The sequence below is a fragment of the Pinus tabuliformis genome, chromosome 5_1 (assembly GCF_031772625.1).
Source record: "Pinus tabuliformis cultivar Carrire ecotype Pingquan chromosome 5_1, CPIR1, whole genome shotgun sequence".
Taxonomy (NCBI): domain Eukaryota; kingdom Viridiplantae; phylum Streptophyta; class Pinopsida; order Pinales; family Pinaceae; genus Pinus; species Pinus tabuliformis.
The window spans coordinates 550,567,455-550,583,868 of record NC_142305.1 but is presented as its reverse complement, the minus strand read 5'-3'; the positions used below and the strand labels follow the sequence as shown (position 1 = coordinate 550,583,868).

At 33.2% G+C, this 16,414-nt stretch overlaps 1 protein-coding gene across 1 annotated transcript in view; it reads left to right on the top strand.

The window, feature by feature from the left end:
- The window catches only part of LOC149165977 (mini zinc finger protein 3-like), a 139,843-nt gene extending 130,132 nt beyond the window's left edge, over positions 1–9,711 (top strand). The window contains exon 2 of the mRNA XM_089431244.1: positions 9,449–9,711. Coding sequence (XP_089287370.1) covers positions 9,449–9,584 — 136 coding nt within the window. The 3' untranslated portion in view covers positions 9,585–9,711. The remainder of the gene's footprint in view (positions 1–9,448) is intronic.
- The last annotated feature ends 6,703 nt before the right edge of the window (positions 9,712–16,414 follow it).

Genomic DNA, 16,414 nt, shown 5'->3' with positions numbered 1-16,414 from the left:
TATGCATGTTATGGGTTTTTGATGCTTTTCTTGATCTAAACTAAGTATGCACCTGAGAGTTTGATGATGGATGAGATCCAATAGATCTGAAATAATTATGCACTAATGAATACAATGATGGATCAGGATCATGAGACCTAAAATGAATTTTCATTGTATGATCTACTCATGGATTGACTAGATCGAAGTACTGATGCATGTTTTTATCTCTGAATATTATGATCTGGGTCTTTATGAAGTTTTGAAGCGCTGCACAATTTTAGGTCAAAATTTGCAGATCTATACGCTGGTTGGTATTGGGAAAAGCGCATATGAAAGCAGGTTCGATTCTACAAAGTAGTGTATACAAAGTAAGGGTTTATGTTCATAAATTATTGATCAATATGATAAGTACTATTTCTTTTATCCTTTTGTCAATCATGTCCTCATGATTGATTAGGGTTAAGTGATAATGTCTAAAGTAGATCTGATTGAACGATGAAGTTGAATGTGGTTATGAATTGATTAAATAATGTTAAGATAACTTGCTGATTGTGATTGAAGATCAAAGACAGATTTGTCATTGGTTCATAGTGTTGCAGTAGATCTGAGTGTGACTCAATGCTCCTTTCAGAAATTGCAGTAGTTAATTTTTCAGTTTTCAGTATCTTAAGATCTATACACGGGTTTCTATACAGAAAAGCGCGTATGCACATTGGTTGGCTTAAGTGAAGTAGCATATGAATTTTGGCATTTGAATGATTAGGACTATGGTCAATTTTGTGTGTTGATGCAATATTCGGGGTTTGGTTCTCTGTAATGGTTACAATGATCTGAATGTTCCAGTTGATTGGTGGAATTTTGATTAAGTGATGGCTAATTGGGTTTTGAGTGAATGGTTGATTTAGTTGTATAATAAATTGATGATTGGGTGATTCAGTTGTGTCAGATGTTTTAGTGATTGATTGATTCAATTGTGTTACAAGTTTCAACGATCTATTGATTCAATTGTGTCAGAAGTTCCAGTGATTGGTTAATTTAGAAATTGATGATTTGGTTTCAGTTATGTCAGAGATTTATGATTAGGTTTCAATGATAGATTGATTCAAATGTGTAAGAGATGGATGACTATGTTACAATGATGATTTATAGTTTTATTTTTGATATTCAGCTTATGTGTTGATAATGGGTCGAGTATGGAAATTTGACGAAACGTGGCCTACAAGTTATGATGTGTTGAAGAAGGTGGACCCAGTGTGAAAATTTATGAAACATAGTCCATCGATGTTGCTAAGGGTTGGAGCCTTCAGTGAGGAAGTCGAAGCTTCCAGCCAATAGTAGCTGGTGATCAGATCAGGGGGTTGGAGCTCGCTTCTAGTAGCACCTAGAGAATGAGTGAATGTTGTGGCCTTTTGTAGGTTTGTGCCTACATACTAGTACAAGTTTACGCCAGTACAAGAACCAGGGGGTAGGATCTCCCTTCCAGTAGAAGCTAGATAAAGAAGGAAGGTTGTAGCCTTCTGCAGGTGGGTGTTTGCGTACTAGTATGAGTCTGCACCAGTACAAGATTGTAAACATATTTTTATTTATATTAAAAAGAAGACAGAGATGACAACAACAGGTGGTTTTCTCTTGCATTGGGTTTCCACCTTAAATCCTGGTGTTCATGTGTGTTTCTTATGTGTGATAGTTTATTTTTTATTATAACACATGGTTACTGTTTATCTAATGTTTAATAAAGTACTAATGCATTAGCTTAAGACCAACATATGATGAATTAACTAAATCATACGTTGATTGGATATAAGCTAGCAGTATTGAACAGTTGCGTAAACATGCGAGTTCCTTTCAGTAAAGTGACGTATAGAAATCTTGAATATGAAATGTAAAAACTTATTGATTTGAAAATACTGATTCACCCTCCCCTCCTCCCCACCCCCGCTCTCTTCTTTCTCAGTATTTTTCCCAACACAAATCTATCCATTTTTTCCATGCGAGGAAATTTAATGACCCAACTAGTTTGTTGGTCACCTTGTGAAATGAATTCATACTTACAGTAGATTCAAACATAAATATAAATATACTTACTTTTTAAGTGAATATGCTCCTTTATGATGATATCCTCAACTTGATTCCTTCTAGAATATGTTGATAATTGAAAATTCTTTCTTGATGATGACCTTCAAAAGATAATGCTTCTTATTCAAGGGAGGTGCCCTTCTTTAAAGATGAGATTATTTATTCGATGTGAGGGAGATGGCCTTGATTCCCTGTGATGACGAGGTGCTCTTATTGCTTCCTTTGAATAATTATTTGTAGAATGTGTGATCTTCCCAATAATTCTTCAACTGTAGAATCCTTCTTTGAATGAGGCAGTGTCTTTAAGGACTTCTTCTTCAAAGTGTTGTTGCTTCTAGATGGTATGATCCTGTGATGAGATGGGTAATACTTCTTGATTATCCTTCAATATTATGTGTGGGTTAGTCATTCTTGATGATCTCCTTATTCTTGGACCTTATGTATCCTTCTTCAATTGGATTATCTTCAAGCTACCTCTTCTTGTCTTGTCACCTTAGCTCTGATCCAATGTTGAGAAATATATAGGTTGATATAATAGGTGATTTCTCTTATTTTAATAACTTCTTGTGATATATTTTTACTTAAATTTATTAGCATATTCTTTCACTTGATTATTATTAGTGTTTTATATCATAAAACAACTACCAAATGAAGATCAATGAGACAAGAGGACAAAAAATGTAGGTTGTAAGCTAGTGCTAAAACCTCTCCTCTTGACAGGAAACACCACAAGAATACTTATCTTCTTATAGAACTTCAAATATCCAATTCCAAGACCTATGACCCTTGAAAAATACCTCTCCAAGGCAAAGTCAAACTTCACCTTGAAGAACTTCCTTCTTACTAAGTCAACTCTAATCAAAGTTTCCTTGTGACAACTGCAAATTTTTCTTTGACCTAGATTTCGGATCAACATTTTGTGACTGTAATTTCGAGATGCAATTTTTTGCCTCCTATACTTACTGTAACTCCATACGTGTGGGTACTTTTGGGCATTATTTAGATGCTTCTTTCCTTTGCTTTGTTTAGACTTCTTTCCTTGTAAAATTAGATTGCAAAATTATCCTTTGGATGGAAACTTTTGGCTCCTTTTAAGTTTTGCAGTTCTTCACTTTAGAAACCATAGCTATAGTAGAATGATGCCCTTGTTCTCTCACATGTGTGAGATATGTTTTCCCTAAAAATAATCCTATTAACCCTTCACTCCTACTTCCTTGTTTTCTCCTTCTTCTTCACTAACTCTTCTTCTACTTCTTGTGCTTGAATGAATTTATTTGTTGCTTTAAGTTTCTCTCTCTCAAAGTTCATTTATATATAGGCTTATTTTCATTGTCAAATAGCCCTTATCAGTTATATTTGTCATCTCATGAAGACCAACTTGTTTTTTCTTGTTGACAAGGTATTGGACAGTCTTTATGACACTATTGACTTTAAAAACATTTTCTTTGACTTGATACAATAAGCCCAAGAGGGTCTTCCATACATTAAAATGACACAATTGACTTGTTGGGTCAATAACAAACCCTACAAGCACTCAATGAGTGCTTGAACTATAAATAACCTTGAGCATGAAACCCATGCATCAAGAATGACAATAATAAATTTATTTTCTCTTCCATATCAAACACACAAAATCATGATGTCATTATGAAGACTAAAACTAGTTACAAATTTGAACATAGTGAAGAGAAAGGAGCCACTCGTCTGGATTATGATCTCTAAGATGACCATTAATGACCAATCCAATGAAAATATCTACTTCAGGAGCGCTATTGTTGGGATTAGGAAATCCTTCATTGTCGACCCCATCGAAAATGAGGAGAGTGATAAGAAGTAAAATATGCAGTTTGTTAATAGAAAAACACTACGTTTATATACATTGGTTGCTCGTGGCATAGACTAGTGCTTTTAGCTTAAGGGATCTAAATCGAGTAGCATCTAGTATATAACTATTTTAATGGCAAATGTTTTGGTACTACAAATATATATATTAATACTAATGCAAGTATGTTGGTCACATTCTGAATATTACCATATTGATTTAAAGATCTAATCTATATATACACATTTACTCATATTTATATGTGTCATTGTTAATAACGCAAACAATTTTGCTCATATCGATCCCATTTGAAGGGAATAGAAATACATGACCATCTACTCTGACTTTAGCGATGAATATCTAAACATTTACAGATAAAGATTATTTAATTATCTTGAGAAACAAACCATCTTGAATTGTGCTAAAAAGCTATCGAGGCGTGATTTGTACTCTAAAAGTGTTATGAGTATGGGTTGTGTGGAAGTGTGGAGGATGGGTTGTGCGCAGGATGAACCATCCTTCTCACCTCCGCACAATTAAAGCTTACAATTTTGACCACTTAAACGAATAAAATAGGTTATTACAAGTTTCACTTTAACAACTCTTCTAGTGATAGTGGTATCGCTATTTGTTTTCATTAACATATTAAACATGAGTATATCTATCAAATTACAAAACTAATTTTGAATTTATGGAAAATAGAAATATTCAATATTTTCATGAAACTTTGGTTAAAATTGCAAAAAAATAGAGAAATAATGCAGAGTCAATGCATTTTGACAGCGGGGAAAATGTTATAGTCCCTAATGAGGAAGGGACTAATAAAGTTATGAAACTACACTTGGATAGTACTAAACATGTTTTATCATGTAACATGTTTTTAAACATGCAACATTGTCACTCAATTTTTTTTACGAATACACAAATATAACATAAGTGTCTTAGGGAAACTTTTATTATTATAGAGTCACACCCACACCAAATACACAATAGTCTCCAATTATATAGAAATGGGACTAAAATAATGATAAACAAAACAACCTAGGGGATAAAGAATTATACTCATCTCCAACCCACTCAAATTTGAAACGAAGACACTCTAGAAAAAGGCTTTGAAATTCACACAATCTAGAACTTTCATTTCTCAAATACGTCTAACACTCCCCCTTAATTGAGAAATGAATTATTTACCACACCTAGTTTCTCTTCCTTTGTAATTGATCCATATTGGATAAGCATATTTTTTTTTAATCCATCTCAATGCTTCAAAGTGGAGAAAGTGGAGGAACCACCAGAGAGGACTATTTTTACTCGCAGGACCCACTTTGGCAAATTAGGGCCTTAAGCATTGTGGGGGCATTTTTAGCCATCAAATGGAAATTTTTTTGGAGGTAAAAATTCTTTACTTTATTTCTACATCCCTTTTTCCTATTCTACACACAAAAACCTTTCCAACGATGCAAGAATCTACTCAATCAGAGTCCATATGCAAAATTTATGCCACTTAGAAGTTGACTTTCCTATGTTCTCCATCGAGAGGATGCCACAAAAACCACCATTATTCATGGGAAAGGGTCTATCAATGAGATATTGATGAAGACGATTCTAGAATATTCCATATTGTAACTCTAGTTAAGAACTGAAGGAGTTAAACCTAACCACTAGTAGGGTATCGAGTTGTCTTATAGCCAAACCACTAGCAGGGAAATGGATTCATTTCTTTTCAAGGGTTTTTTGTTCCATGTCTAAGAAAATTAGTTGAGAGATAAATGGAGAGGGCACACAAAATATTTGGTCGCTATAATAGCCCACAAGCAACAATTATTATTTATTTATACTTGTATCCATTTTCTATTCAAAGAAAGAGAGTAGAGTGACCTCAACTTCTAGTTAGGTTTTCTACTGAAACAGTTTCCTAGGTTATATCTTGTTTCAATTATGGCTTGTGAGTTTTTATTTCATTATTTTCTATTTTTTGCATAATTATAATTTATATGCATAGACAATACACAATAATTTATAAACCCATAAATCTAAAGAGAAATAAACCCCCATAGTGTTTATTTTGTATTTTTAAGTATAATTTAATCATATATGTTGTGACAAATTGTCTAGTGGAATATACATGATAGTTTATGGATAAGTAGGACATGATCCTCTTCATGATCAATGTGTATATCTACTTTAGTTTGGCATTTTCATCATACTTCTATGATGTTGAAATCCATATAAAGGAGAAACCATCCACCGAAATGCATGGGTAACCAACTACTACAACTAATACTCTAATAGAATTTCCTTCATTCGCATGGTTCATTCCACCATGATTTTATCACATATTCTCATGTCTATACATGTAGCTCCCCCTACTTCATCATTATTCTATATTTTCCTTAGTTTACCAATAACCACACTCTAGCATTACACCTTTTTCTTTTATATTGATGATGCTCAACCATCACAGCTCCAGTGCTTTTTATTTACAAAAAATATCACATAAACATGAAGTGGTTTTCGATTACCCTAAACTATACACTACAATAATGGTTTCTGGATAACCACAAACCTTAACACCATATGGTTTCTAGCTTACCACAAACTATACACTACATCAATGTGTTTTTTACCTTACCAAATAGTTTATGGGAGTGAACTTGTCTCTTCAAACTCACATTTGATTCAGGTACATAAAATTCTCAAGCTTCTCTCATAAATATACTAGGTACATACTTAGACATGTCATAATAGACTTGGCCATCATCATTTATTTTTTTCTATTGCACTCTTCAATGGTGCCATAATATTTTCACATGCACTATCACTAAAAAATTTCTTTTTGCATCCAGGATCATATCAAATGTCTTCATTTGGGCTCTATTTCTTCTTCATCCCTTTTTTTACTTGCATAAAACTAACTATTCCATGAACTTTTTACTTCTTCCAGCAACCATGGATCATGAACATGTTAAACTTGGTCCCAACTTAATCACTTAATGATATTACTCTATCTCGCATTCCTCCCTTAATTCCACATCTCTACACATAAGATAATACTTGTTACATGATTACATGTGTTATGAAACGAATACATGTAGGGTTGACTCAACAGGGGTTATAGAAAATATTGAGAATTCAACTTGTACAACTTGGACCAAAAAAGTTTGGGATGTAGGGTTCAATCAATCATGCATCCCATGAACAATTACATCACGTAATCCCATATCTATTCCACATATTTCACTCACTTGAATTTACCTTTTAAAAAAAAATTAGTCTACCTTCAATAATCATGAACTAAATAAATGAAAAATGTGCCTTACTAAGTTTTGTTGGAACAAATGACTCATTAACTTTGGAAAACAAGACATTATACAATATTTTCAGCATAAACATAACTCTTTACCATTCTTGTGCTTCTATCCAACCCCGATGTGCCTAAATGTGATGCTTTCATATTTCCCTGTCCAAAAATTAGCTTGTACATTCCCTTTTCTATTAGCATAAATTGTAATATTGTTCCACTTTCTTTAGTTGATTTGCTTCATTGGTACCTATGGATGATTCAATTCTTATCAATGTATCTGCTTTCATGAACATGATAGCTTCATTAGTTCTTTGAAATTCATAACCATTGCCTTCATTTCTTTATCTTACATGTATATGAATGGGTTTTTAGATACTTGAACATTTATGCACCTTTACCATCACCCATTTTGTGGAAAACCTTGGAACACATTCCTTTTGTATGATTTTTAGTACACCTTATTTCATCACATTTACTAGAATATTCATCTTTAGATATATCACCATGATTATAATTATGTTCCTTAGAACATAAGATAGGAACATCAATATTATCTTCAATCAATTTACAAGTGTCATGAGAACTATCAATCTTTCGAAACATGTCACTTGTATCACAAATTTTATCACACTTCAATTTCGATTGTTTTAGCTATTTTAGTTCATTTTTTTCTTGCTAACAACACATTTTCCTTTGCCAATATCTCTTGTTGTAATGAATTTATCAATTTATTATTTTGATCTTGAATTTTGAAAAGACAAACTACCCATTTATTCATTGATTCCAACCTTTCCTCTATCATTTTTATGTTTTGTGTAGTGATACCAACAAATCCATGATATTATTTATTATCTCATGATATTAGCTCTACCACATTTCCGATTATAGAATTATTTTGTCTTTGTAACCTCTCTATTTCTTACAAAGTATCATCAAAATTTTGTTGTAGTAGGTAAAATTCATAAATAACATTTTGAGGTCTATTTCCTCATTTTCCCATATCAAAAGAATTCCCTCCTCTCCCTTTTTTCCTAATTGTAATAAACACAACAAATCTTATCAATTTAACTCTCCTCCCAAAGATCGTGGAAGTGATATCTGTCCATTCAACATGTTTTCACTTGGAGCTCACCAAACTACTTATTGACATCACACAAATTCAACTTAGCCAAAGTCCTAGATGAAGTCAGATTTGAAGAAAAAAAACAATGATCAGGCCAAAACGTTAGAAAAATTGGATTCCACACATAAAATAAATGATGTAGCCCTTTATCATATGCAACACACAAATTTATTGGCCCACCAAGCTTCTTTTGTTCCGCTCTCATTACCTGTAGATAAATTATATGTAATTTCATAGAAAGGGAGAATTGTGTAATTTATTTTCGAGAATCAAATGATGTTCCAAGACCTATGAGGGATATTATTAAAAAATATAAAGAAAATTCAACATAATCACTTAATAGAAAACAACATTCAAACAATGAATCTTTGTTTTATTTATGATATCTTGCAGTAATCAATAAACCCCGATCTTGGTTTTCATCCTTGCATTGCTTCACACACTAGGAAGTTGGATGTAAAGGTTGGAAACATGCATGATGGCAAATCGATTCATCAAAGTAGGGATTGCACTCACTAGTTACCACACTAGTACTCATGAAGTATTTCCATGCAGATAATTGATAGCTAGTAGAGAATGAAAAGGAAAAAATACACAAAGAAAGAACTCAAAACTGGAATGGAGCTAAAAACTCTTCTCATCATTGAAAATTAGTTAAATAAACTAAATATTAGACAAGGAAACAAGCAACAATAAATGACTAGAGAAATATTCAATTAAAGTCAACTGAATAAAAAATGACTATGACACCTAGCAGACAATGGGGCTAAATATCATGTCACCTAGTGGACAGTGAGATTAAATATCTCAACACCGCCTCCTAATCTCAACTGTCAAAATTATTGGGACTTACAATGCCCAATAACTCTCTTTGAAATTCAAATACATTTTGCCCCTATTTTTGTGAAAATATCTACAAGTTGATCTCTTGAACCACAAAAAGTGTTGGGTGCCAAATCTGCATACTTTTTCCCTCCATTTTTACTCTCTCTCTCACTCCTTTTGTATCATTTATATTCACTAATCACTCTAAACGCACAAGGTAAACCCTCTTCCATTGTCTTCCTGGAATATTTAATTAATGAAGTAATAGTCATGGATATTTTACCTATGCGAGTTACTAATCTTGACATTTCCGCAGATCCGGTGGTCGAAGGTTACAGGTGCAAATCAAAGAAGTGATTTTGAGCTTCCAACACCATATCGGCAAGTGTTGTAATAGCATAACAGATTCCAAGCCTATTCCAAACCTTTCTTGTCTTTCTCTCGGCAACTAGTTGGTCGTTTCAACGATTGTATATTGATAGACATTAGCTACCATATTGAGAGACAATTTTCTCTGTGTATTGTATAAGAAGGGTTTCAATGTTGTGAATCGGGGTTAGCCATGCAAGAGATTGAGATTGTAATAGAAGATTGATTAATTAATTGAATGCAATTTATTTTCTTTTCTCTCTATAACCTGTGAATCCACCGTAGCCCTAGTCAGAGAGTTGGGCCCACTCTTCTGATCAAGTGTTGCGTTATTTCTATGTGTTGTTATTTCATGTGTGTTGTTTTATTTCAATTGTTGTTACAATAATTTAATTAATAGCTATGAATGCTTTTTATAGTTCTACAATTTATTCTTATTTATTGTCACAGTGGTTCTTTCGTTAAATCAGTTATTGAATCTAAGATTGCTGATTGATTATGTCATTGCTACCTACATATATTTTGCGCATTACCTTGAAATAATGTACGCAGCCAAATTGATAAATTAAATGTGGAAAAGGGTTGAATAGATATTCACACTTAGACACCAACAAAAATAAAGTACGATATCTCCATCATTAACAAGCTCATAAATGAAATGAAAACTTGTGTCAATGTGCTTTCTATTTTGTGAAAGACACGATTGTTTGATAAAGAAATTGCAGAACCATTATCACAGTAAATATGAGTTGGCTCCTTCTGAACATTTGAAAGATACTTTAATAATATTCTTAGCTACAATACACAAGTTGTTGAAGTGGTAGCTACATACTCTACCTTTGTAGAATATATCGAAACATTGGGTTGTTTCCTTGAATACCATTAGATCAAATTGGTTCCAAGGTGAAAAAGAATAGCCTAAGATGCTTTTGCAATCACCTTAACTTCCTTCATAATCATGTAGAATAAACCATAGTCCAGGGTCCATGCAACATATCGTAAGATCCTTGTTGCAACCTTCCAATGGGAAGTCTTAGGTGATTGCATAAACCTAGAAAAAAAACTAGTTTGAAATATGATATTGTTTGTAGTTGTAGTGAGATACAACAGACTACCAACTCGACTATTATACAATGTGGAATATTTGGGTGGTCCTTCTTCTTGTTTACTCAGCTTAGTCCCTAGAGAAATTGGAGTAACAATTGGTTTTAAATTAGTCATTTCAAACTTTTGGAGGATGTCAGTGGCATATTTTTGTTTACAAACATAAATTCCATTAGGAGATTGTTGAATTCCAATGCCTAAGAAGTACCTCATGAGCCCTAGATCAGTTATATCAAACTTTGTTTACATTGTTGCTTTGAATTCTTATAACATCATATTGTTTGTATAAAGAAAATAATTCACATAAAGGAAAACGATGAGAATTTTACCTTCATGATTTTTGGTATATAGTGTTGGCTCATGGTTGCTCTGAAAAAACTACTTTTGATGAGATAAGTGTTGATATGACTGTACCTGCAATCTAGGAGAGATTTTTTCAATCCATACAAGGCTTTCTTCATCCTGTCCACATTATGCTCCTATCTTGGAACTTCAAAACCAAGAGGTTTGTCTACATAAACTTCTTCCTACAATATACAATTTAAGAAAGAAAATTTTACATCAAGTTGAAATTTTTTCCATTTGTGTTGAGTTGTTGTGGCCATAATAGTTTTGACAATGTCTAACCTTGCTATTAGAGAAAAATATTCACCATAGTCGAGACCAAACTATTCTGAGAATCATTTAGCAACCAACCTTGCCTTATGTTTCTAAATTTCTCCTTTTTTCATTTAGTTTGGTCTTGTATACCCACTTTACACCAATGTTGGTTTTGTCTCTTGGGAGGTCAACCAATTCCCAATTCTATTCTTCTCTATGGAAGTGATATCTTAATTCATTGCATCAACCCAATGCTTTTCTTTCACTGCATCTTCAAAATGGGTCGGGTGAAAAGAAAGAAAGGTAAACATATTATTCTAATCAAACTCATGCTCCTAGTCATATATTTCTCTAATACTTATAGTTTTCTAATTTTCACTACTGGATTCACTGCTAGAAGATGTACCATCATCAGAGTGGTATGGCTCTTCTTGAACCTAAAATCTGGGCAGTTGTGGAGGATGAATAGGTTCATGCAAATCTTCATCGATTTGATTATGCTAGGATTTTTTTTTAAATTAACATCCCTACTTAAAAAAAACTTCTTTGTGACTGGATTATAGAGTCTATAGGTTTTATATTGTTCAATATAGCCTATAAAAATACATCCTTCACTTCTATCATCAAAATTCTTCTGCATTTGCTCAAGAACATGTGCAAATGCTACATAACAAAAAATGTGAAAGTGAGAGACATTCACCCTCTTACCATCCCATGCGTCTTGAGGTATTGCATCTTGGACACTGGTTGTTGGATATCTATTGATAGCATATATTGCAGTAGAAACTTCTTTAGCCCAATAGTCATTCAACAACTTCTTCTCATGAAGCATGCATCTTGCCATATTCATTATTGATTGATTTTTCCTTTTTGCTACTCCATTATGTTGTGGAGTGTATCTTGATGTGTTCTGCATGATGATTCCTTGTTGTTAATAAGAATATTTGAAGTCATTGGAACTGTATTCTCCTCCTCTATCAGACCCGGGTACTTTCAAAGGCTTTCCACTCTACTTTTTTGCTTATGCTCTAAACTCTTTAAATTTAGAGAAAGTATAAAATTTATTTTTGAGAAAGAAAACCCATATATTCCTGCTATAATCATCAATCAAGGTAAGAAAATAAAGACTACCACCAATGGACTGTGTTTTCATTGGGCCACATATGTCTGTATGGACTAGATCTAAAGCTTTTTTTTTTCTCTAGTGGAAGATATTCGAAAACTCTTCATTTTATTCTTTACTAGAATACATATTTCACAGTTATAATTTTTTTCATTCAAAACATGGAGACCAATGACCATAGAATGTTTCTGAAGAAAAATTATACTCTTTAGGGAATATACCACATTAGTTCCACAAATGAAGCATGACCTCATTAGTGTAGGTAAATTGATGGAACATGGTTATGATGTAATAATCTAAGGGACCACATGTTATATCTATGACAAACCTTGTAATAGAATATTGATAGAAAAGGCTGAAAAAACAAACAATAGGATGTTTCCATTGACTCTTAGAATTCGAAAAATTTCACAATATTTTGCACACAATATGCCCATACCTAGAATTCCATAATTGTGACTCATCTATTCTTGACACATCGTGTGCAAAAGACTATGAAATATTTTGACTTCTAAGAGTCCCCTAGAATATGACATCATAACCATATTCCATTAATTGACCCATACTAATGAGGTTATGCTTCAGTCGTATAACATAATAAACATTAGGTATACATTTCTGTTGATTCTATTTGGTAAGAACAAGGATGGTACCTTTCCCTTCAGCTTTAATATGGGAATGGTCTCCAAGAGTAATTTCAGATGTTATGGAAGCATCAACACAAGAACACAGATTTTTGTTACCTATAATATGACTGTTGCAAACAATGTCCAACAACCAAAGGTCCTCATTGTGACTATCTTCATAAATATGGAAGGAAAGAAACATGGTTTCAGAGGATTCTCCTTCAATGTTGGAGAGATGGACACTGTCTCTTTATTGATCTAACTATTTATTTGTGTAGTGATGTTCATAATGCCCAAATTTATTGTAGTAATAACATTGGACATTAGATGTGTTCCATGTTCTATAACTCTATATTTGGTTTTTTGTAGGTCTCGACTGCTCTGCTGCATGATGATGTTATAATTTTCCTCTGCCTCGCTTGTTTCTTCCTCTATATCCTATACATATGCCTTTGCGAAGAGATACTTGTGATTTGAAAGTTTGTTCCATGAAATATTCTGCCAGGTTAAGTCTTTTTTCGTGTGCCAAAAATGATCTAGTCAATTGTTCTACTCATAAAGTTTTCAAATCTTTGGATTCCAGAATGGTTGTTATAACCATGTCATATTTCGTGGGGAGGCTTCGAAATAGCTTTTCAACTATCTTTTGATTTGTAATGGTTTCACCAATAAGTTTGATTTGATTGACGATGCCCATGATTCTAGTCATGAACTAGTCAACATTCTCTATGGCAGTGATCTTCAGGGTTTCAAACTAAGCATGCAATGTTTTCAATTTTACACTCTTCATTGTATCATTACCCTGGCATGAAACTTTCAAAATATTTCAAGCTTCTTTGATTGTTGATGCGCTAGTTATCTTGTTGAAGATAAAGTCATCGATTGAATTTTGTATCCAACATTTGCCTATATGCTCTTTCTTTCTGAGTTCAATAGTTGCATTCCTCCAATTATTGGTCATGATTTCCCATGCTTCTTGTGTCAACTCTATATAGCCATTTTGAAGTGTATCACAACATTCTTGTGCTTCCATAAATGTCTTCACCCATAACGACAAAAATTCATAATTTTTGCCAAGAAAAATTGTTGTTTATGGCAAAGCACTAGAGGAAGCCATTTCCTCAAATGCCAATGTGTGCCCCCCTTTTTTCTGGAATCGACCTTTCAAGACTTTTTTTGTTTAAATTAAACAAAAATGCAACACTGCCCTATCTTTTTAAAAAGCTTTTGTCCCCCTTTTAAAATCAAACCCTTCGAAATTGTTTGCTAGTTGTCATGATATTTAATCCTATTATTTGCTAGGTGTCATAGTCAGTTTTACCTCACTTGAGTTTAGTTGGAACTTTTTATAGTCATTTATTGTTGTTTGTTTCTTGTCTCCTATATAGTTTATTTAACTAATTTTGAATAATGAAAATATTTGTTAGCTCCATTTTGGTTTCTAGTTCTTTCTCTGTGTATTTTTGCATATCACAAAAAAGTATACTATGGACAAGCATTTTGTGCATCGAATTTCTTTGTAAAGTACAAATATTTCGGATAAGTTATGAGTGAAACAATTTCAAATAATTTCTTTGTGGAAAACTTTATAGTAACACTTTCTCTGTTTTTCTTCTATGGCTTCCCAATTGGATTTGTCCAGGAAAGGAATATAGTGGAGATGTTGAATTTAGGCATGAGCCAATGCTAGATTTTATTTATATTTTTAGAGGCCCCGAGAAAGAACATCGGCCAAATTTTTGAAATATAGATATAGAACATTCTTGAGTAACTAGAATAGAACCTAAGTTGTCTAGAACACCTTTATGTCTCCATGAAAAGTGTAAGCCATGGGCACCTTGACCATTAAATAGAAAATGAATCTCCATGCCATAGCCAATCATTTTTGCAGCATTGCTTCTTATCATTGTATGACTTTTAGAAGTTGTTTTTGACCATCAAATCCCCATCACCTAGTTTGCAACAATTGTAGATAGATGAATTCATGGAATGTAAATCTTTGTTTGGTACATGCATCTCCATGCCTCTAGATGATACTTGTTTTCACTCATAAGAATCATAGGTTGGATTCTAATCTAGGCTAGTGTACAGGGAGTGCAGTCTACACAATGCACCAGGGATGATCCTGCACTCATCGAAATATATTTCACTTTGCGAAAGCCCCCTATTGGGATTCATCAAGAAAATATCAACATTCCAAAGCCTTCCAGCTCATGAATTTTGTTGTTCATATCCAACACTAACACAAATTCTCCATTGGGATGGTTTGTCAATTCGAAGTAGTGCATCCATGATCATTCGACAACCTAAAATTGCAGAAAAATGTGAGCTTGATATAAATAACAATGCCATAAACTAGTAATTAGTTTTAACCCTACCCTGAATCAATTCATTCCCTTAGAAATTCACTAGAAATATACCTCAATATAGCAGCCAGTCTCCTCATGTATGTCATATATCCATGGGGTAACTCTTCATCCAGTCTCGGGTTCGAATATCTTCTTGGATCTCTTCATTTTTTATCGGCACAAGCATAGCCCCCATCATAGCACTGTACTGACTGCAACAACAATTTGACTTTCTCCACAAAATCTAACAACTTTCAATGATTTCAATAATATTTCTCCTATGTCTTGGCCCTTGATACAATTACTACAACATATAATGAAAAATGGGTCATAGGCACTAGATCCAACACAATGACTAGATACACACTCCATATAGACTACACTCGTCGTGACAAATGCCACTATGAATTTTTCTTCATTGGTCACTTCTCTACTTCTCACAGTGGCACTCCCCTACCTACATACGAATCTAAATTTGTAGCTAGAAATGAATGTGACCATGAAAAGGCATGCACTACTGGAAACAAGTTGATAACTCAATTGGGGAGTGAATAAACCAATGATATGAATAGTTAAAATGCACTAAACAATGATCTTTTTTCTCAAATGAAAAGAGGATTTACAAATCCAAACAGATGATCTATCAGATTGTAAATTATTGAAATGCCTCAAACAATAAAATCTAGTAATAGTCCACTATCATTGCTACCAACAACTAGTGATTTAAGTATGTCATGATATATTTAATAACATTATCCAAGAAAATCATGAGGACAACTCAAACATAGATATCATAGAGCTCTAATATCAAAGTATGAAAAAAACAACAAAACTGTCAGGGAGAAACTTTTAGTAATTTAAACTCACACCCACAGTAAATACATGATAGTGGTCCATTATATGCCAATGGAATCAATAGAGTGATGAGCATAACAACCTAGAGGACAAAGACTCTGCTCAACTCTAATTAAATCAAATCAAAAACAACAAACTCTACAACATGACCTGAAAAATCACACAAACTAGAACATTCATATCTCAATTATGTCTAACATTTACAAGATTACTAGTCCAATAATATGAATCTATGCATTTCTTTATTAACTATACAT